This window comes from Primulina eburnea, chromosome 5 (assembly GCF_022965805.1).
Source record: "Primulina eburnea isolate SZY01 chromosome 5, ASM2296580v1, whole genome shotgun sequence".
Lineage (NCBI taxonomy): Eukaryota > Viridiplantae > Streptophyta > Magnoliopsida > Lamiales > Gesneriaceae > Primulina > Primulina eburnea.
Genome location: NC_133105.1, coordinates 6,218,338 through 6,239,999, shown reverse-complemented (window position 1 = coordinate 6,239,999; position 21,662 = coordinate 6,218,338). Strand labels below are relative to the sequence as shown.

Here is a 21,662-nt window from a genome sequence, read left to right as displayed (position 1 = left end):
ATTACTTCAATTCATTACTAGAAATAAAAATATATGGATTTCACAATAATCATATATTATTCACAAAGAAAACAAACCAAATAAAATTTGACTTGGTCAAAAATAAAAAAAGTATTTGTATACATGATATATATATTTTTCCCATTAGTCTATAATATATATGTATTAATCTTATGTTCTTATTTGATCACTCTCAACTAATTCCCATTTAAATAGTTCAGATTACTAGTTTCCAAAAATATATCAGGAAAATTCTTTTAGTTTGAATTTGGATGGAAGTATTTCAAATCTATGTATTTCAAACGTATTAAAATGTATATTTGTTGCTTAGAGAGGTACGATCATAAATTTTAAATTCATCTCTTACATGGTTATATTGTTTTTTATGTTAATAAAGATATATTTCAAGTTCACAAAATAATGATGTCATTTGAAATTTATTCTATTTTGTACATTAATGTATAAATAAATAAATAAAATGTGAATTAATATTTAATAAATTGTTTCATCACAAACAATAATAATACTAATATAAATATATGGAAAAATTTGTTAGTTTCAGATGACATTTTTCCAAAAGCAAGTGTGAATCTTTAATATTGGAAAGAGTCTGATACTTTATAAAAAAATTAATTGTTTGTCTCGGAATTATATCGAATTTCCATTTTAGAAAATAATAAACATGGATTTGAAAACTCTTATTCACTTTTTTTTTATAAAAAAATTATTATCAGGGAAAAAAACAAAAAAACATTTGCTTGACTCAAATTTGAAAATACAAATTAGACTTGGTAATTAAACAAGAAATCAGTCAGATTTACAGCAAAGGTCTTGAAAATTAAACAAGAAATTTGTCAGATTTACAGCTAAACCTTTGCTTGCACACTTTGCCAGTTCACAGTCCCATCATATACGTAAGGACAACATAACCATGATCCAGTGCTCATCGAAATCACAAAAATCAAGAAACTGCTTCCGTTTTGTCCCTTTTTTCGCCCTTTTTCTCGGTAAAGTCGATGCTGGGTGTGGGGGCACTGCCCCCACACCATATCAAGGGCCCAAAATTCACTTCATGGGGAGGGGAGAAAATAAAAAATAAAAAAAAATGGGCCAGAATTTTTTCTGGCCCTTGGATCTACCCCTGCAGGCAGTGCCTGCAGGGGTAGGGTCGAATTTTCCCTTTTTCTCTCCTGTTTAAGGTACTTTACCTCGTAATCGCCTCCAGTATTTAACTCTCAAAGTTTCCACCAAACCCCTTTCTCATTTATTACACACATCGTAGTATCTTTTTATTTGCCTCCTTAATTATATATCCTCTTTATTCAAGGAAAAAGAAGTGGGTTGTCGTAACAACTGTTTTTGTGAAGCACTCGATCTGAGAAAGAGCAAATTAATGGAGGGCAATGGAGAAAGCCCGGTGAGAACGGAGGGTATGCAAATGAAGCTGCAGGCTGATCGGGCTTTCTGTTTAGAGCCTGATGTATCGGTTTCTTCGCCGGTGACGCGGCAGAAAGCTGCCGCTGCCAAACAGTTCATCGAGAATCATTACAAGAACCACCTGCAAGGCTTGCAGGATCGCCGAGAAAGGTGAAATCTTGCTGCTTTATTTCTTCTATTTTACCGCTAAATTACTTGAATTTCAGTTGAACACTCCAAGGATTTATTAAAAAATGGTTTAAAAGTAGATAATCATGCTGATAATATCTCATTTTGAGTGACAATAATCTATGTTAAAGGGTGTTTGTTGATTTTTTTTTGTTTCTGTTTGTACGTGTGATTTTTAGGAGGAGGGCACTGCAAAGAAGGGCACAGGAAGAGCAAGTCTCCAGTGAAGAGGAAGAGAGAATGTTGAGAAATTTGGAGAAAAGGGAAACTGAGTATATGAGGTTGCAGAGGCATAAAGTAGGGATTGATGACTTTGAGCAGTTGACAATCATTGGTAAAGGAGCATTTGGTGAGGTGTGTTGACATTTTCATTTGATGCATCTTGATTTTTAACTTAGAGTCCTTACGGGGTTCTGGATATGGAATGAATCTACTCACTGGAGAGTGGAGATGCAATTCAATGATTTAAAGGAAGAATTCTTGTACAATTCTTATTTTACCAAGATTATTATGATATAGCAAACTGTAGTGGTGAAACTCCGGTAGATAATTAATAGAATGATCGACTTTTTCCAGATATACAGTTCAACCACAAAGGATTGGCTTGGTAATATCGGTTAATAAACAACCGACAACAAGACATTTTATTTGATCAAAACAAATTTTCCATTCTTATTTTAGAAAATTTCAACTAGGCGCTATCATTTACTTAGTTGTTGGAGTTGATACCTTTCTATAATAAAATATGGCTCGAAAAGTTCCCAACTTGTACAAATAAAAGACGTGGTATGTCCAGTGTCCTCAACAAGAACTTCTGTATTGCAAAGGCACACTTGTGTTTGCGGCTTTGATACTGTACCATTTAATAAACACTTAACATGCTTTGTATGTTAGAGTACGACTATGTGACTTGACGAGGTAATGCAGGTCAGATTATGTCGAGCAAAAAATACTGGAGAAATATTTGCAATGAAGAAATTGAAGAAGTCAGAGATGCTTAGCCGTGGACAGGTGTGAAAGCAGACAAAAAGTTGAAAGCGAACAAAATCGTATTTGCAACTAGTTGATCTGAATGTTATTGTAGAATAACAATTGTGCATGTTGACTAATGATAATTGTTGAATTATCCTCTGTAGGTTGAGCATGTCCGGTCTGAGAGGAATCTGCTAGTGGAGGTTGATAGTAGGTGCATAGTGAAGCTCTATTATTCTTTCCAAGATTCCGAGTTTTTATATCTTATCATGGAATATCTACCTGGCGGTGACATTATGACCTTATTGATGCGAGAGGATATCCTTTCCGAAGATGTTGCTCGGTTTTACATGGCAGAGAGCATTCTCGCTATTCAGTCAATTCACCAGCATAGTTATGTTCACAGGTATGTGTGGATTACCTTTGTTTGAAACTTTTGATGAATTCAACTTAGGAAGTTTGCTAGATGGATTGCGTTTACTTTGAAGAAAATTAAATTTAGCTAAGAAAAGAAAAGGAAAGGCCTGGCCTTTTATCAAGATGAAATATCTTTTTGCATATGATAAAATTTGTAGTTTTAAAAGATTTCAAAAGGTATTTATGATTGAGCGCAAGAAGACAAGTATTTGCTTTGTTCAGTGACTTGTAAATAAGATGTGAGTTCTGACTGAAATTATGTCAGTCAAGCAACTTTTTGTTATCTTATCTTTGGATATGCGACATAAGTTGATGTTATATTTCATTATGCTTTGTCCTTCACAATTTAAACAGATAGTATCATGCACCTGTCATTCAATTATAGATTTGCAGATTATGAAGAGCAAAATTATCATGTAACCAGAACAATATCTTGATTGCCCTTATTTCTTCTGTTCACTCTTCCTACATAGCAGTAGACGTTTTCTTGCGTTATGAAGCATGGAAAATTTGATGCCAATCGAGCTCGATGATTGCTTGTGTAGCCCTGTTATCCCTGAACTTTTGGTTTACCGATTTTTGCAGTATTATGTGAATACATGAACTCGCTTCAAATTTATTCTGCTTGCAGGGATATCAAACCAGACAACCTGATATTGGACAGAAACGGACACCTAAAGCTATCTGATTTTGGCTTGTGTAAGCCACTGGAAAATAAATATTCATCATTGTTAGAAGACGAAGATCTTACTTATCAAGATTCCGAAACTGAGAAAGAGGGGCGTGCTGGTGCCAATCATGCTCCTTGGTTAATGGCAAAAGAGCAGTTACAACAATGGAAACGCAATCGTCGTGCCTTGGTATATTTTTTGTTTATTTTTTTAGGGTATTTCTTCCCTTGGCTAATCATATCTATTTATAACTTATTATGCAGTGTTCTGTATGAGGGCATAATACACATACTCTCTTTGCAGGCATATTCTACAGTTGGGACTCTGGATTATATGGCACCTGAAGTTTTATTGAAAAAAGGATATGGAATGGAGTGTGATTGGTGGTCCTTGGGGGCAATAATGTATGAGATGCTCATAGGCTATCCCCCCTTTTGTTCTGATGACCCCCGAATGACATGCCGTAAGGTATACCGAACTTAGTGATGGATTTTTGCAGTGTTGTAAATGGCAGTAGGCAGTGGCGCCGCCTCGGCCACCTAGGTGGTTGAAATTATTAATTTTTTACTGTTTTTTATAAATGATCATATAAAATCACGTTATATGAATTAAATGTGGGTGATTGAGGCTGTTATGTTTTGAGCGCCTAAGGCAAAGGCGGTGCCAGTCGATGGCTGTGCCTAGACGTTCGCCTCAGTCGTTATTTAGAACATTAGATTTTGTGAAAGCGGAAATTTAAGAATCTGAAATTTATTATATTTATTTGTAATCGAATGAAATTTGGAATGGGGTTGAATTTCAAATCCATTGAATACAAAAATATTAAAATAAGTGTAACAGATTTAGATCTTTAATCCAGACCCACAATTTGCTGGGGCCACCTTGGTGACATGAAAGTTAGAAATCGCCTTTATAATTTTGTTAGAAATTTTAATGCATCCCTCTGTTTTATTGAAATGTCTTATTTCTCTTTTTATCAGATTATAAATTGGAAAACATGCTTAAAATTCCCGGAAGAACCAAAAATCGCAGATGAAGCGAGGGATCTGATATGTCATTTGCTATGTGATGTTGATAAAAGATTGGGGACCAGAGGCGTAGATGAAATAAAGGTATGCCATGCATGAACGCATGTCCAGTGGAAATATATCTGTAATAACTTGAATTTATTTCTTGTTTCGTGAAATGGACTCGAGAAATACATATTCATCCTTCTTGATACTTTTAAGTTTTTGCTGATCTAATTTAAGTTATGTTTTAATGTAAATTTTTTTCAATTGGCTATTTTCAATGTCAGGCACATCCTTGGTTTAGAGGGACCAAATGGGATGCACTTTATGAAACTGAAGCTGCATACAAGCCTACTGTTAATGGAGATTTGGACACACAGAATTTTGAAAAATTTGATGAAGTGAGTGCTCAGAGTCAATTTTTATCACATGACTTTGTTTGAAAGAGCAGTTTCTGATTGCGAATTGTGAGTCAACCCCAGCAAGCACGGGGAATTCTCATTTTTTTTTGAGTTTCTTGGCCGTTTCAACAAGCTGTTGTCTTCATTTACTAATACAATTGCAAAGCTTCTGTCTTGTAGCTTTTAATGAGTTTATACTTTTGTCATGAAGATTTATTTATTTATTTTCAATTCTTTGTGCCTGGCTCTTAATCAGGGTGAAAATCCACCATCTACTGCGCCAAGACTAGGACCTTGGAGGAAGGTAAAAGTGCTATCTTTTCCATTTTTATTGTGGCAACAGATACTCTAAAACAATTGGAGATCGGAAAATTATTGGCTTTGTTACATATATTTGGCATACTTTACAAGAGATATATGAGATTAGTCTACCACTAGACTTATGGTATGCTTAATTATTCATGTGAAGTAATGAAATAGCTTCACGTGTAATCTTGTGCTCATAAATTGTTAAGCTGGAACATCAATTTCCACTACAAATTGGGATTTTCAAATATGTGTGGCCGGATTAAATAAGATACAAGTTCTCTTGTGAGAGATTGTATGTATTCGTGTGTGAAAGAATGTATCTTATCGAAACACTGTCAATATGGTGCTAAATAGAAAAATAAAATGCCATATGGAAAACTATAGTTTGGAAAAACGTCTTCTTTTCCTTATATTTCGATTATTTCTTTCTGATATACCATGTAAGACAGGAACTACGAAATTCTGAGTCAGTGTTAGGAATCGTTTTAGGGTTTCTTTCCGTTAACAGAATGGTAGTCAAATAATCATTTTGTTGATGTGATTTCTTTGAGCAGATGTTAACATCAAAAGATGCCAATTTTATTGGATACACTTACAAGAAATCAGATATCATAAAATCAGCTGGCACTGCAGGTACACTCCAATTCCAGTTTGATTGTTTTTTCAACTGGAAATTGAGCCGCTAAGTGAATCCTGACTTGAACAAGACTTCACATGCCTAGACCCCTATATGGTTCAATGACATATGTGAAATTCCAGAGTCGTTTAATTCTCACATTTTTCGTATGGATATTACGACAATTTGGTGATCATGCAGGGATAGAGGTGAATTCAAATGAATCTTCGAAGCCTCGATCCTTGGTTTCCTTATTTGGTACGCCGGGTTTTTCACATTCTTTCCACAGTTGGCAGCATGATCAGCCTTGTAGATTTTAACAGATGGCCGGCCGTTCTAGCTCCAAAAATATTATCTTTCAGCCCAACTTTTCTTTATTTTGATGGCTGAGTTGAAGGTAATTTTGATTCTTGGTCGTGTTTTTTTTCCAAGTGCAGGTCAGATAGAGCTTCAAGACGATGTAATAGCTGAAGATGATCCCACGAAACCACTGATTTGATACATAAAAAAATAATTTAATTCGATTTTATTACACAGGATTTTGATTCTTTAATGGTGTTGATGTTGTCTGCAAGATGCGGCTTTTTTTTTCTGTATAAAAAGAGGAATCGATCAATTTGCAGGTTGATTCAATTTTGGACCGTTCTTTTAAGTATCTTTTGTATGTACAGCTAAGTGTTTTTGATTGAAGTTGTTATTTTGCTAATTATCTCGTTTTTATTGTGTTTTGTGACACATGTTCATTAATAGACCTCAGATACAATGGTTGGTGTCTTTAGTCTAGTATTTGTTAAAACGACAGATATTGTTTTGGACACATGTCAGAAAATCAAACGTATGATTTGCTAATTTCATCTTGAAAAATCTTAACCACTTCGATGGTTCGTGTAACACGTGTGTTTTGATTTAAAATGAACGAAGAAGACGGGGAAAAAATATTGGTGTCAACGAGTTATTTTTGACACGTACAATGGAACAACAAAGTAATAATATCTGTTATCGGACACCTCTTATTACATTAATACTTTTTAAATTTGTTAGATTCTTTAAAACCCACCTTCATTCCCATGCTCAAACTATTTAATCGAGGAAAAAATCGGATTATTTCACCGGCCAGAATTTTTTCTGACCCAATTATTTTTTTAAATTTTTTTATTCCTTATGATATGAATCTCAACCCTTTATCCTGGGTGTGGGCACTGCCCCCACACCCAGAATCAAACCTTCCGAAAAAATCATGTCCATATCTTTCTCCGTTCGGACAAAATATCAAATTCTCTATCGCCTTCGGAGGAAATTGTCATCCTTAACAAAAATTTATACAATCAATGCCCTACTTGGGTAAATTAATTGAATCAAATTTTAAATATAATATATAATTAATTAACGTAATTATTTTGAAACAAAATCGTTATAAATCTGTATCCAAAAATTACATTTAAACTTGATCATATTACAATATAAATTATTTTAACAGATTCTTTTAATTTTACATAATACAATTATATATAGAGAGTATTATGTTTTATGAAATAATTATAATTGATTTTCGAACTCGAGATTTCTTCCAAAATTTGGGATCTTGAGACGATAAAACCCATAATCGTTATTTTTCAAATAAATTTCAAACTAACGTAATAACACACAAACCACCTCTTATTTCTTCTGTTTTAAGTGTATTTAGAAAGCAACGTCCCAAACATCTATTTTTTTTAAGCCAACGAAATTTCTAATTTTAGGTGTATATATATTGTCAAATGGCGATCACCTCAACCTTTTATTGTCCGAAAATCGTAGAATCCCCGGAATGCAATTCGATTCCATTCAATTCAACTCCATTCGCCTGCGTAATCTTCGATCTTCCCCCCCTCACATTTCTCCAAAATTCACACCCGGGTTCGAACTAAGAATTAATTAGGGTTCCCAATACGAAGAGATCTATTCGTTTTACCATCAATGCCTCAATTTAATCCCGTATCGAAGATGGCGCGTTTGTTTTCGCACCGGAATTTGTTCCGGCAGAAGAAAGTTAATTGTGCCAGTTGTGATCAGATTCGATGTTTGACTAGCATTGCTGTTACCGATGCATTTTCTTCGCCGGATAAAATTGTTGGCTATGGTTACAGGAATTATAATATCCGGGATCATGGAAAAAATTCTAGTGCTAGTATCCTGGTTCAAAAAAGGCGGTTCTTGGGATGTGGTGATGGCGAGGTTGGGAATATGCTATCCAAAGTACATGAAGAAAGACGTGTTCTAGGGTAAGTTCCGTCCCAATTTGTAATGATTATTTATTGTTTTATCGCATTAGATTTTTTTTGTTTGCTGTTTTAAGCAATTAATGAATATTCATTCCATGATTTGAAGATAAGTTTCAAATTTGGAATGAGATATTTGACTGCAACATTTGAAGTTCTGTGTTTGAATTCGGTAATTTTTTAATTGTATTCTATGATCATCAGGTGCATTGACAAACAGTTTTATGGCGACCCATGAATTTTGAAATGCTTCAGAGGATTTTATATCCAATAAATTTCACCTTTTTATTTCAAGTTTGTGAATGTCATACACAATCAGATAGTTGTAATCGCTGGCTGTTTAAGCTGATTTTTCTTTCGATATTTAGATATTCACCTGAACAATTGTTCAATGTGGTTGCTGCTGTTGACATGTATGAAGATTTTCTTCCGTGGTGTCAGCGGTCACAGATATCTCGCCGTAATCCTGATGGATCATTTGATGCTGAGCTAGAAATCGGGTTCAAAATTCTTGTTGAAAGTTATATATCACATGTCGAGCTGAGAAAACCGAAATTTATTAAGGTGAAAATCAGTTATTGATTGACTTATATTTCATTACTTTATCTTTTCCTTATGGAGTATATTTACGTTATTGATAATTTTTGCTAATGGTTTAGTAAATTTCATGATCATTGTCGTCGTTGGGAATGAAGTTACTAGTTACAAATGCCTAAGACTGAGCATTTTTTTTAATGAAAATACCCTTACAACTGAGTCCTGACTATCAGATTGGAAAATATCATAAATGCTAGACGCCTAGACCTGGTGGTAATAGTGCACGAACTGGCTGGCTGTTCGCTTTTGGTCTTAGGCATAAAGACAATTACAAGTGTTTCACTTGTATTTCTTATTTTCTCAATCTTTTTCTCGTGGAGAATGTTTGTGATATTGATATTTACTGCTAATGTTTTTGTAATTTTCATGAACATTCGCCTCATTGTATTGACGTAACTGGTTGCATACAACCACGTTTGAGCATTCTTTTTTTCTTAAAAGATCTTTACAATTGAGTCCTGAGTGCCAGGTTGGAAATAATATATAGCTATACTGGCTGGTAATAGTGCATGAACCATCATACATGATGCATTGCAGGGTGTTTATGTCAACATTCTTGATACTGCGTAGTAGTTGACCCTGTTGTGTTCTGTGCCTTGTTTTTTTCAGACAACCTCATCCCAGAGTAGTCTTTTTGATCATTTGATAAATATCTGGGAGTTCAATCCGGGAACGGTACCGGGAAGCTGTGACCTTCACTTTTTGGTGGACTTTAAGTTTCAGTCGCCATTTTACCGTCAGGTGAGTTTTGAACAACTTCATGTTTGATCATTAATTTATTGTAATCTTCCAAGCCTATTGTTACATGAATTTAGGCATACTTTTGCTTTCAATAATATGTAAATTTTTCTTTGTAGTGACATCCCTATTTTTTTATGCTTCATATCTGGGTGGCAACACAGAAATTTAACCTGCATTTACTGTATATAAAAATGTATCTGTAAACCGAAGAAAAACTTGCACCATGCTATGATAACATTATTTTCAGCGGGATAGCATAGAAACATTCATTTATTTTGACGTACGAGGAATGGTTCACGTGTAACTGGTTGCACAGACAAATTCAACTAAAATTTAATCCACTCAGACACTTTTACCTTTATGGGATTTTAATAGACCCTAAGATTTATTCGGTTTAACATAATAAATTTATTGCTTCTTTGTATGTCATTAACTTTATGCCATGTGTGATCAATGATAATTTCCATCAGCCGTAGTTAAAGCAGATTGCAAGTTCTTCTTTGGCAGATGTTACAAATTACAAGTACTGTACAAGTCATGAATGTGTGAAATCTCCATAAAACTTGCGGGGCGCCGGGACAACTTTATCCTTGCTTTTCTGTAAAAAATTGTTTGAACTTATAACCGGATAGATGATAAAAATTCCGATGCCCTCGAGGAAAGTGGGGCAGCCAAATATACAGACATCATATATGCTAAGCCGCTGACATAACTTTATCATCATAGAATGACTGTGATCAACATTTTGTTTTTGTTTTTACTGTACGTGAAGGAAGGCATGCTAACTAACAAATGAACAAGAAGAAAACCAGAGTGAAAATTTTTTCTTGATCAATTGATGTAAAATGTCTTTCTCTCTCTCGATTTTGTTTGTTTCATGTTTCAGGCATATTTGCAGTTTATTTGTTCGCAGTAAACAAATGCATCTCTGATACCTATTCTTTTAATGAACTCAATTTTCTTTAATATTGGCCATTCACAGATGGCAAATATGTTCTTCAAGGAGGTGGTGTCTCGATTAGTTAATTCATTCCATGATAGATGCCAGCTGATATACGGACCTGGGGTGCCCGTGGTTGAAAATACTCGTGCGGTGAGAGCATGAAGGTTTGGATTTGTGTGGTAATGACGCTGTCCATCTACACAGGAATTCAAAACATTCTGATCCAACTACACAGGAATTCAAAACATTCTGAAAATTTTAGCAAGGTGACCTCAACATCAACAGTATAATTGGACAGCGTCATTAGAAAATTTTCGGAAGGTGACAACAGAGAGTAACGCTCGCCTTTTTCCCCGGGGTGTTTTTCGTGCACCCATTTCCTGTTTCCTGTGGTTTGTGGCTTCCTAAGATTTGAATACCCAAAATAAGTAATACACGCATAAAGCTAGATTTATTTTGTTCTCTTCAAGAACACTTGCAGTTCTTTTAGGTTACGAAAACAGCTGTAAAACTATTGTGTTCACCACTTGAATAGCACAATGACTCATTTGCTGGGAAATTTACCTCTTCCTTTGTTTTTACGTATTCATGTCTTGTGACGCATTATATTATATTTTCTAATTCACATTCTACTATGGTTTTGTAGTATGTCTTCGAGCGCGAACTTCCGTTAAACTCGATGAAGTTCCTCATACTTGTGTCGACCCTGTGCTTTAGCTAATTTCGGTCAAGTATGAGTCAAGCGGCGCTTGATCGATTATCACGTATGGCTTAAGTTTTTTCAATCAAATTATTAGTACTCTATAGATTAGTGAGTAAACTGTTAACCATCCTCCTAAGCTCTCAAGTTTTGACAATCTCTACGTTTTAGTGCCAAAAAATCAAGAGAGCTGTAAATAAATTGTAGTCCCTTTTGCTTCCCAAAACACATCCAAAGATCCAATCTTGACACTATCTTTTTATTTTATTTTAAATTTTTTTACAAGTCTTTACGTTATGTTCAGTACGTCGTGTTTAATTGTGTTAGGATCAAGTGTTTTTAACTAGGTCAAAAGTTATAGCGGTTAGTCAAGGTGCAAAAATATTTCTTTATACTTCTGTCAACGTATAGTATAATTACGTGGGTGTTAATAGGTCGGGCTGTTAGGCTCATGAGTATGAGAAAATGCGTGTCTAGCCAACCTTATCCTCAACAGAGATAATATTATTCGTTAAAATCTTGCGTAACTCTTTTACCACCAATCTAAGCAAACAAATGAAGCGGCACAACGTCAACAACTTATGTACAAAAACTTCTCATGAATAATTTATTCACTTTAGAAGATCCTTCCTACTGTAAATTAAATTGCTTCACGTACCATTTTATGTTTTATTGTGTCCCCCCGAAATCTGTATCTCCGTTGGTTCTTAAGATTTCTCTTGATGGCCTATTAAAATCATCATATGCTCTATTTCAACCAAAAATGCGTTCCTTCAATTTAACTTTGCACACGCGAACATTAAAGAGCATGCCACTATTTGATTTTTTGTTCTTTTTTACTTCAATCGTTCTATCATGATCGACGGCACGATCTTGATTTATGTTACGTTGAGAGTGTTATTTTTTTAATGTATTTTTGTATAAGATGTCCAAAATAATGAAATCCTCCAAATAATCACGTAAAATCTTTTACAATAATACACAGAGAGTGACTTGGATTTAGCTGAAAGTAAGTAGGCTTCAGAGACATTCCATCTCACATCCGAGAAATTAATGAATCCATCATATGCATCAATTCTCAAAAACTGGCTTTCCGGTACATACACATACTTATGGGTTATACCAAAAAATTAATTTTTGGTAGTATTTTCACCAGAAAACATGATAATAGAAATTTGACGCTATTCAGGTTAGAATTTTAAACTCTAACTTTTTTTAATATTTTAAATTGATCTACCCGGGCTAATATCAAATTTATCCAAAATTATACAAAAATGTACATATAATTTTTTTTTAAAAAATAGACCACCCGGGCTAAAACCCGGGTACAAGATGCTGTAGCTCCGCCTCTGCATCAAAACAGCTGTAAAACTATTGTTTCACCAATTGAAAAGGTTGTATGTTATTAAATTACTGATATTCATCTTTTTATATTTCGCCATCGAAGAAAAATTTAACAGAATTTAAAAAATATATTTGATCTGAAAATTTAAACGAATTCTGATCCATTCATATAGGTTTTGTTATCAAATGAGATCATGAAACCATTCCGTCTAAGAACAAGATATACTACCCATTTATTGTTTATATACGCTAGATAAGATGTTAAACACTAAGCTGAGAGCCTGAGATTTCAATATTTTCGGTGCGTAATTTTGAGTTTTTTCAATTTATTTTGTTACTTGAGAGTTGGAAACATCCCCGAAATGGGTTTGAGTTTGCAGGTTTTGTGTAACATAATGACAGTTGAACGGGATTTTGCTGTGGGTGATGAACAAATATTAGCAGACAAGGGTGAGGTGTTGGTAATGTATTTGAAAGGAGTTGGTTCAACAACAATGGAAGTGTTTTGGTGGAGGACAAGTGGGTTTTTGGCACAAATTTGCACTTGCAGACATTATTGTCTGACGAGTTCAAACGTTTCATAGGTTATCAATTCATACGCAAAATGGTAGTGGTAACAATTTACAAAAAAATAATGAAAAAATTGATTAGAGTTCGTTCGATATATTATAATCATTGTCATTCTAAAATGTTTTTGGTGGAAACTAAACTAATTTATGTCCAATGTTGGGTTTCGAAATGCTAACCATCTTGATTTTGATGATAACAAATTTTTTGTTGTGTGTCAAATATATTTACTCAAGTATTTAATTACCAGTAGCTGCTACGTCAATTAGAGTTCAAAATAGCAGAAGGTGAGGAAAGTGGTCAGAATCGTGAATGTGACCGTTTCAATGTTAGAAACAATACATAAATTTTACTAACAGTCATATTATTTTATCTAATGTTTATATCATTCTTAAAAACCATAAATACAACAACTTGAAGATCAAATACAAGATTTGGAAGAAGATTCAAAACATGAGCAACTTACATAAATAAAGCAGCTAGAATGAGAGCAAATCCAAGTGCGATGATACATTTGAGATATACATACATTGTAAATGATTAAATCTCCACACACATTCACTCACACATAGACATGTAAGTTGAGCTTCAAAGTTTAGACAACGAGTCTTCACACACAGATGTTAAATATTATGTCGGTAGTCTTGACATGAGAGACGTTAAACATTTTGAGAATTGTGAGGTTGCAATCTACAATCGAGTAGGATAAGATTTTGAGGATTGTGAGGTTGCAACATATCCCCTTATCCATTTAATACATGAGACATTCAACCATGATTTATGAATGAGTGATCATGATTCATCACTCAACACACATGTCATATGATGTGTGGATAAGAGAACTACACATTGGGTAATATCTATCAAGCCGTGTAAAAAACGATAGACTTCAGACAACTTAAATTTTGAACCTTATTTAAAATGATGCAACTCAAACTTCTTTATATATTAGCCCAATTTGTTAAACATATTTTTAATATATTTTCTCACGAACAATGCACATGCATTTCTTTTAGAGAGAGAGAGTGTGTGTGTGTGTATAGTGTGTGTGTGTGTTGCCCAGTTTAAAATATTTATTTAATTAAACGTAATTGGTCAGCAATGCATCGGGAGTGGTAGAAAATTTGCACCAATTCAAATGTTTGAAAATGATAATTTCGAAAGGTCAATGGTTTGCGGTGAAATATTTCATACACAGCTACGAGATGTGTTGAAAATAAGAAATCCAGCAGTTGATATGCACTGCATCAAACCAATAGATGATATAGTGATTAAATGGTGTCAAGTTTGATTTCTCTACCACTATTTTTTCGAGTAAGTCTATCGCACATGATTGGATCAGTGTGATTTACCTAACTAACGTAGCTGGTAGATTATTACATTAACTCGATGGTTTGTCCAGTGCACATGAAAGAATAACAATTGTGGGCTATATTGCCATGAAAAAAGAGATACTTTTTTTTTATTGAAATAAATGATTTTAAGTCTTAATCCATTCCAATTCAATTCAACTATAAGGTCTAAAGTTTTCCTTTTAGTTTGATTGATATTGTTACTAGCAGATTCATCAAGGAAATAACTTACACACGATTTATATATTGTGTATCGTTAAAACTGAATGTTAAATTATATTGAAAGTATTTAATTTCCATTCAATAATAATTGAGTAAAGTCATGAACTTATGTTCTGTTTTTCCACTTATATTTTTAAAATTAGTTTTATTACTCCCCGAGGTCGGGTTTAGTCAACGTCGACATTATTTCACAATCACACAATTTGTAAACAACAAGCCTCGTAACAATCAAATATCCAAACAGTATATTTCATAAATAATATCAATGTTTTTAAAAAATTTGAATGAAATGTGAAAGTGTAAAAAAAAAATAAAAACGAATAACATAATTGGTCTCGTTACCAAATAGTATAATTATGAATTGCAAGTGTACATAAAAGTATAGCAAAAACCCACTTATCGTTTGTAAATATTTAAGATTGCGCGAAGGAAGGCTGCTCGATTATTGCTTCGAAAATAGCTGCTACAAGGCTTCGAACTTGGACATGAATTAACTCAAACTTGACAGTAACTTGGATCGGAAAATGGACAGCAACTTAGATTGGATATAGCTCCAAGATGCTGTTGAAATATTGTTGCTCTAAGGGGCTCGAAAATATGCTGCATATACTTCCAAAGTTGGACAGTTTTTGTGCTTGGTTTGTGATGTGAGTTCTCCAGCCTTTGGCCACTATTTATAGGCCAATATGAGCAGCCGAAAGGTGCTGCCTTCACTACTCATTCAATGATGTTAATGTTCATTGAATTTACTGTTACAACTCACTCTTAGCAAATGTAAATACCTTTTCAAATTCCAAATTTTGAACTGCATTTCTGGATTCTTCTTTCTTGATTTTTATAGTTGTTGCAAGCTTGGTCAAAATACTGATTTAATGACTTTTAATCTCGATTTTAAGGATACTTAGTGGCTACTAATAATGGTCAAATGCTCATTATACCGCTTGTTACAACTCTTCTCACAGTAATAGATATTGGGTCTTCACAAATTTCAACAAAAATCATTAAAATTTTTGCAAATAAAATATAATACAGAATAGTTTAATAATATTATTATATGTCACAGGAATACAACAAGTGTGCTCCATTTTTGTAATAAATATTGATTGTTATGGGCTACCGCATAGAAGCTGAAGCTAGTTATTATCAAATAGTGTTTGTAATTGTTAAAAAAAAATAATTATAAATTTTTTCGTAAAGTTGTAAAATAAAAGTCCATAATCATTATTTTTAAACATTTACAAACATAACTTTAATTGAGCACAAGCAAGTCTTACTAAAATCGTCTTACTAAAGTCAACTAAGTTCATTCTACAATATCTCTAGGCGATTCTTCTAAAATGCATAGAATATTAAATATATGATCTAATTGAATAATTCAATTACATATCATACACGGAAGTTAAAGTATCATGACTGCTATTGGATCGAAATTTACTTTAATACTAGACATTAATTTATCATATGATATAAAAAAAAAAAGAACCGTGTGATCTTCTTTTATTATCAGTATACAAGTGTTAGAAGTCTCTAGACTTTTCTTGAGCTTGCTGTATAGTACACTGCAGTGCTCCCACACAAGACATGAGTCCAATTTATTGCAATGGGGGACGGGGAGACTTGCGAGGCACCGCCCGTGACATTGGGGCAATTAAGGAAGGCACCGCCCGCCGGCTCACTTACATGGTTAGGCACCGCCAGCTCCCTGCCCGGGTTTATGCAAATTAGTATTCAATTTACTATAAACATATATTTTAACCTTTTCTATACATTAAAAAGACAGGGAAAAAAGGGTTTTTTTTTTTTTTTTTTTTCAATTTACTCTGATTTTTTTTTTTTTTTTTTTTTTTTTTGCTGATGGGTTTCATAATAATTTATTTATTTTGAGAAAATCGACGAAACGATAGGATGTCATGTGCTTATATTGATGACTATCGACCAGTTGACATCTAATGTATTTTGCCTAACGACGACGTGTGTGTTCGGACTGTTGGTTGCTCCTGGTACGAAATTATAATTTAAAATTGAGGGATAAAGATAAATTATGAAACAAATTAAGAAGGGTTAAAAAAAATTCTCATTAATTGTTTAATTTTGGGTTTTGATCGGTTAACTTTTTAAAATTTGATTTTTGTACACTAATTTTTTATTTTAATTTCAGCTAGTTTGGTCTAATTATTTGCGTGATATTACATGTCGGTAATTTTCGATGTCACATCAACATTTTTTAATGTCACGTGAGCAGTTGTATCAAAATAATCAAAAATTAAAACTTAAGTATCTTGTGAGACGGATATCTGACCCGACCCGACTTGACTTATAAAAAATATTATTTTTACTATAAATATAAATCGAATTGATCTATGATCTCGCGAATATAAATCTTAAGAGTGTTTCAAAAAAAATTAAAAAAATTACTCCATATTAAAATAAAACTATTATTGCGGCATTGCCTATCACGTTTCAACGGCAAATGGATAAAAATAAAGAGTAATGCTATATGTACAATTAAATTTATACAACAATTCTCACAATACAAACAATTTAATACAAAAATTACATTTATCAAAATCTCAAGATAAATTCAATACAAAATAAAGAGTAATGCTATATGTACAACTAAATTTATACAACAATTCTCATAATACAAAAAATTCAATACAAAAATTACATTTATCAAAATCTCAAGATAAATTCAATACAAAATCTCATGAAATAATAACAAAATCTCATGAAATAATAGCAAAATATCACAATATAATTGTTGTAAATATCGTTGTACGATATTTTGGTTGTATGTTTATTATTATTCAAAAATAGACGGCTGGATATCAAGTAAATAAAGCAATCACTGTTTAGGTTACGAGATCTCTCAATATTGATACAATTTAATTTTTAAAATTTTTTACTTAATTCCTTTTGTCTATATCCATAACTTCCCGCCTATATAAACCCATTATTTTCTTCCATTCTTTCTCATTAACATGTACAATATCATGTTTAATACAAGGGACGAAGTTAAAGAAAAAAATATGGAGAAATCAAATTTCTTTGTGCTTGTCTTAATATTCTTCTTTACTATTCTTTATTGCTGTGTTATTCTATTGAGGAAAAAGAAAAAATACCAGGGAAATAAGTCTACACTTCCTCCAGGTTCAATGGGGTGGCCTTATATTGGAGAAACACTCCAACTCTACTCTCAAAGTCCAAATGTCTTCTTTTCTGACAGGCAAAGAAGGTTTGATTTTCTCTTTTGCAATTCTAGCATAAGTTCTTTCTTTCATTACGACAAGAAAGTGAAAAAAAATTGTGTTTTTTTAAGGTATGGAGAAATCTTCAAGACAAAGATACTAGGATGTCCTTGTGTGATGCTTACAAGCCCGGAGGCGGTCCGGTTTGTGTTGATAAGTCAGGCGAACTTGTTCAGACCCACATATCCTAAGAGCAAGGAAGATTTGATAGGGCCTTGGGCTTTGTTTTTCCATCAGAATGAGTATCATATTCGCCTTAGGAAGCTCGTCCAGGCTTCGTTGTATCCGGGGGCGATTCGCAGTCTCGTGACAGACATCGAAGATTTAACAGTTTCTGCATTGAATTCGATGGCTAATGGCAGAGTTATCAGCACTTTCAGTGAGATGAAAAAGGTTGGTTTTGTTTACATGAAATATCATGCATGATAAGAAGTTCGTTCTAAAGTTAAATTAGTTGGTTTCTTTATTTTGTTGATTTTGCCCGCTTTGTGCAGCTCTCTTTTGAAGTCGGTATATTGGCTATTTTTGGCAATTTGGAGCCTCACTATAAAGAAGAATTGAGAAAGAACTATATTCTAGTTGATAGAGGTTACAATTCGTTCCCAACAAATTTACCAGGAACCCGATATCGTACAGCCATGAAGGTAAGAACACTGCACCTAGAATTTATCTAAAAAAATTTGTTGAGTCATTCTCTCTTTGTTACTGAAAATCTAGTGATCCAAGAAATGACGAATACTATATATATATAATGTTTACTGTTTTTAATTCTTGCTGATTGATATATCCATTATTTGAAGGCAAGAAAGAGGCTAGGTGAGATTCTTAACAGCATTACTAGAGAAAGAAAGGAAAAGAATCTACCAGATGAAGGGAAGGACCTCTTAAGTTGTTTGCTGAATTCGAAAAACGAAAGCTGTGAAACTCTTAGCGAGGATCAAATCGCTGATAACATAATTGGAGTACTTTTTGCGGCTCAAGACACTACAGCTAGTTCTTTGACATGGGTCATTAAGTACCTTCACGATAACCCGAAAATTCTTGAGGCTGTCAAGGTGTATATATATATATAGTCAGACACGTTAAAGAAAAGTACTTGTTTACTTTGATCGTTAGCGTGTAGTGATTATGTCCGATTAATCTTTGCAATGTGCATGCAGGCTGAACAGAGGGAGATTTACATGTCAAATGGTTGTGGGACGAGGCATTTGACATGGAATCAGACGAGAACTATGCCTGTAACACATAAGGTAAAGTATGCTTATGCGTACGTGATCGTCAAAGCATGTTAAAGATGTGTGTTAATTCAAGAAACGATGCTTTTCAGTGGAAAATTCATGAAAAAGGTTGATTTTTCAGGTGATTTTGGAGAGTTTGAGAATGGCAAGTATTATATCTTTCGCATTTAGAGAGGCTGTGACAGATGTAGAATATAAAGGTGAACTTTATACAGGCCAAACCTCACGCTAATACAGTTTTCACGCCCCACTGAATTCGCCACAAAGTTATTCGAAAATTTCATGGAATGGAACTTAATCAGTGGGTATATATTGATACAGGATACCTAATTCCAAAAGGGTGGAAAGTCATGCCCTTATTTAGAAATATTCATGGCAATCCAGAATTCTTTACTGATCCTCAGAAATTTAACCCTTCAAGATTCAAGGTATATACGTGCACATTCCATATTATATATATAATTTAGTATTCCTATGCCTAATCTTTCGCAGATTAGTGAACCTGTTATCAATGCCATATTCATGTTTCCACACACTGCAGGACACTGCACCAAATCCTAGCACTTTCATGCCATTTGGTAGCGGAGTACATGCCTGCCCTGGTTACGAACTCGCCAAGCTTGAGATGCTAATTATTTTACATCATCTATCCTCTCGATTCAGGTACACATATATCTCTCCCCCCAAGTCCCAACCCCCCCCTCCTACTATGCATATAGTACAACCAGACTCTATTAACCAAAAAAACCATCCTCGGGTACCATTTTCCCCATATCGCCCCTTCTCAGTCGACTCGATATTGGGCAGAGTCGACATGGAGATCTTGTGGTGAGTGGCATTTGTGATGTCTGATGTAATCTTGTTGCTGATATGTTGTGGTTGTAGGTATGAATTGATGGGATCCAAAAGCGATGGGATTCAATACGATCCGTTTCCAGTCCCATTTCATGGGCTACCAGCAAGGTTTTGGAAACAGGAAGAACCAACCAAGTCAAGCATGCTTCTATTATAGGATGGTTAACATGTCACATTATTAAGCCAAACTTAGCTTTCATTTATTTTTGGCTCTTTCATTTCCAAACTCACAGGGGATATTAATTAAATAACATCCTTTATTAATTTTCCCCACAGACAGAGAGTTCTCTTTATATCAATCAAGAAGATAATATTCCATTAATGTCTCCGTCATTCATAATTCACACCATTGGATTTCGATCCAAGTCACCAATAATCGACACGGTGTACTTTGGTCTTGTGACAAATTTGAGTGATGGGAATGTGGTAAATTATTGGCTAATTTGTCATTTTCAGTTCGATGATGTTGATGTTGGTGGATGTGTGAGAGACAAGTGTTGCGATATTTTTTGTAGTCCTCGAAAGTAATGATTGACCGGAGACACAGCATATAAACAGGTGGTGCATGTCTCATTGGTTAAGTACCGAGAGAGAAGACATGGTGCCCTCATAAGCTGGACAGCATATGCATATATATTACACATAATATATACTTACAAAGAACATGTACCACTTTATCGTCTGTGATCCCTGCCACAAAGGGCCAACACCATTTGAAATATATTCCCTATCTCCTAGTATCGATTGCTAAAACTTTGAACATATATCCAGATGAATCATTGATTGGATACATGTTCAGATATGATTTTGACAGAAGTATAATAACTGATGTTACCCGGTAAATTGTGTGAGTCGAGTGAGCAATTGATCAGGTCGGATCGTGTTCTCTTCCTAATCAGGATACTGGCAATCAGGTAAAAGGATCTCGGGTTGAGCGATCTACACACTTGGAAAGCAAATAATGTTAGTGGGATGTCAGAAAGGTTTTCGACGTGTCATTCTGACGCTTAAGTTAGTCGAATATTCACACAAAAGAAATGAGAGTGCTACATATGTAGTAAATAGTGAGTGCTTGTAATAAATGTTAAGTGAATTTAGTGTTCTGTGATCAAGTAAAATTGAGTATTTATATGAAAAAATGTAATCATGACATTGTATCCTCTTGCCCGAGTACTAGGATAAACCGGATGACCGAGCTCTTTCCGTGGATATCACCAATATCTTTTTACTGTTGCTAGTTCCACACAAAGTAGTCGTGTCAATGGTGGCAACAACAAATAAAACTTATACGTTAATATCAGGATATTATTACCGGAACATCCAATGATCAATAATAATTTAACATGTTAGATCCCCAAAAAAAAAGGCAAAAACTTATGTGAAACGATCTCACAGATCGTATTTTGTGAGATATATATTTTATTTGGGTCATCCATGAAAAAATATTACCTTTTATGCTAAGAGTATTGCTTTTTATTGTGAATATCGGTAGGGTTGGCCAGTCTCAAATATAAAGATTTGTGACACCATCTCACAAAATACCTACTCAAAAAAAAAATCATAGACCCCACTACATCACAAGCGATTTGGAATATG

The 21,662-nt window shown here is 34.0% G+C and overlaps 3 protein-coding genes across 5 annotated transcripts; all 3 read left to right on the top strand.

The window, feature by feature from the left end:
- The first annotated feature begins 1,183 nt into the window (after positions 1 to 1,183).
- LOC140832726 (uncharacterized) lies at positions 1,184 to 6,692 on the top strand. Of its 2 annotated transcripts, none has more exons than XM_073196885.1 (12): positions 1,184 to 1,587; positions 1,785 to 1,959; positions 2,533 to 2,616; positions 2,742 to 2,983; positions 3,626 to 3,854; positions 3,969 to 4,133; positions 4,646 to 4,777; positions 4,963 to 5,076; positions 5,333 to 5,380; positions 5,940 to 6,018; positions 6,203 to 6,310; positions 6,399 to 6,692. In XM_073196885.1, exons 1-12 carry the CDS (start codon positions 1,394 to 1,396, stop codon positions 6,470 to 6,472), a joined length of 1,644 nt encoding a protein of 547 aa, XP_073052986.1. In that variant the 5' UTR covers positions 1,184 to 1,393; the 3' UTR covers positions 6,473 to 6,692. The 2 variants fall into 2 exon arrangements, with proteins under 2 accessions (XP_073052986.1, XP_073052987.1); XM_073196886.1 differs by having other exon boundaries at positions 6,203 to 6,259; positions 6,439 to 6,690.
- A 1,056-nt stretch (positions 6,693 to 7,748) lies between these two features.
- Positions 7,749 to 10,770, top strand: LOC140832725 (uncharacterized). Its single transcript, XM_073196883.1, has 4 exons — positions 7,749 to 8,262; positions 8,628 to 8,823; positions 9,466 to 9,597; positions 10,580 to 10,770. The coding sequence occupies exons 1-4, from the start codon at positions 7,958 to 7,960 to the stop codon at positions 10,700 to 10,702; spliced, it is 756 nt and encodes a 251-aa protein (XP_073052984.1). The 5' UTR covers positions 7,749 to 7,957; the 3' UTR covers positions 10,703 to 10,770.
- Positions 10,771 to 17,726: 6,956 nt separating this feature from the next.
- On the top strand, positions 17,727 to 20,925 carry LOC140831690 (abscisic acid 8'-hydroxylase CYP707A1-like). 2 transcript variants are annotated; one of them, XM_073195439.1, is made up of 9 exons: positions 17,727 to 17,960; positions 18,045 to 18,366; positions 18,468 to 18,617; positions 18,774 to 19,028; positions 19,134 to 19,223; positions 19,333 to 19,411; positions 19,533 to 19,639; positions 19,750 to 19,874; positions 20,097 to 20,925. In XM_073195439.1, exons 1-9 carry the CDS (start codon positions 17,755 to 17,757, stop codon positions 20,221 to 20,223), a joined length of 1,461 nt encoding a protein of 486 aa, XP_073051540.1. In that variant the 5' UTR covers positions 17,727 to 17,754; the 3' UTR covers positions 20,224 to 20,925. The 2 variants fall into 2 exon arrangements, with proteins under 2 accessions (XP_073051540.1, XP_073051541.1); XM_073195440.1 differs by having other exon boundaries at positions 19,753 to 19,874; positions 20,097 to 20,924.
- Positions 20,926 to 21,662: the final 737 nt, after the last annotated feature.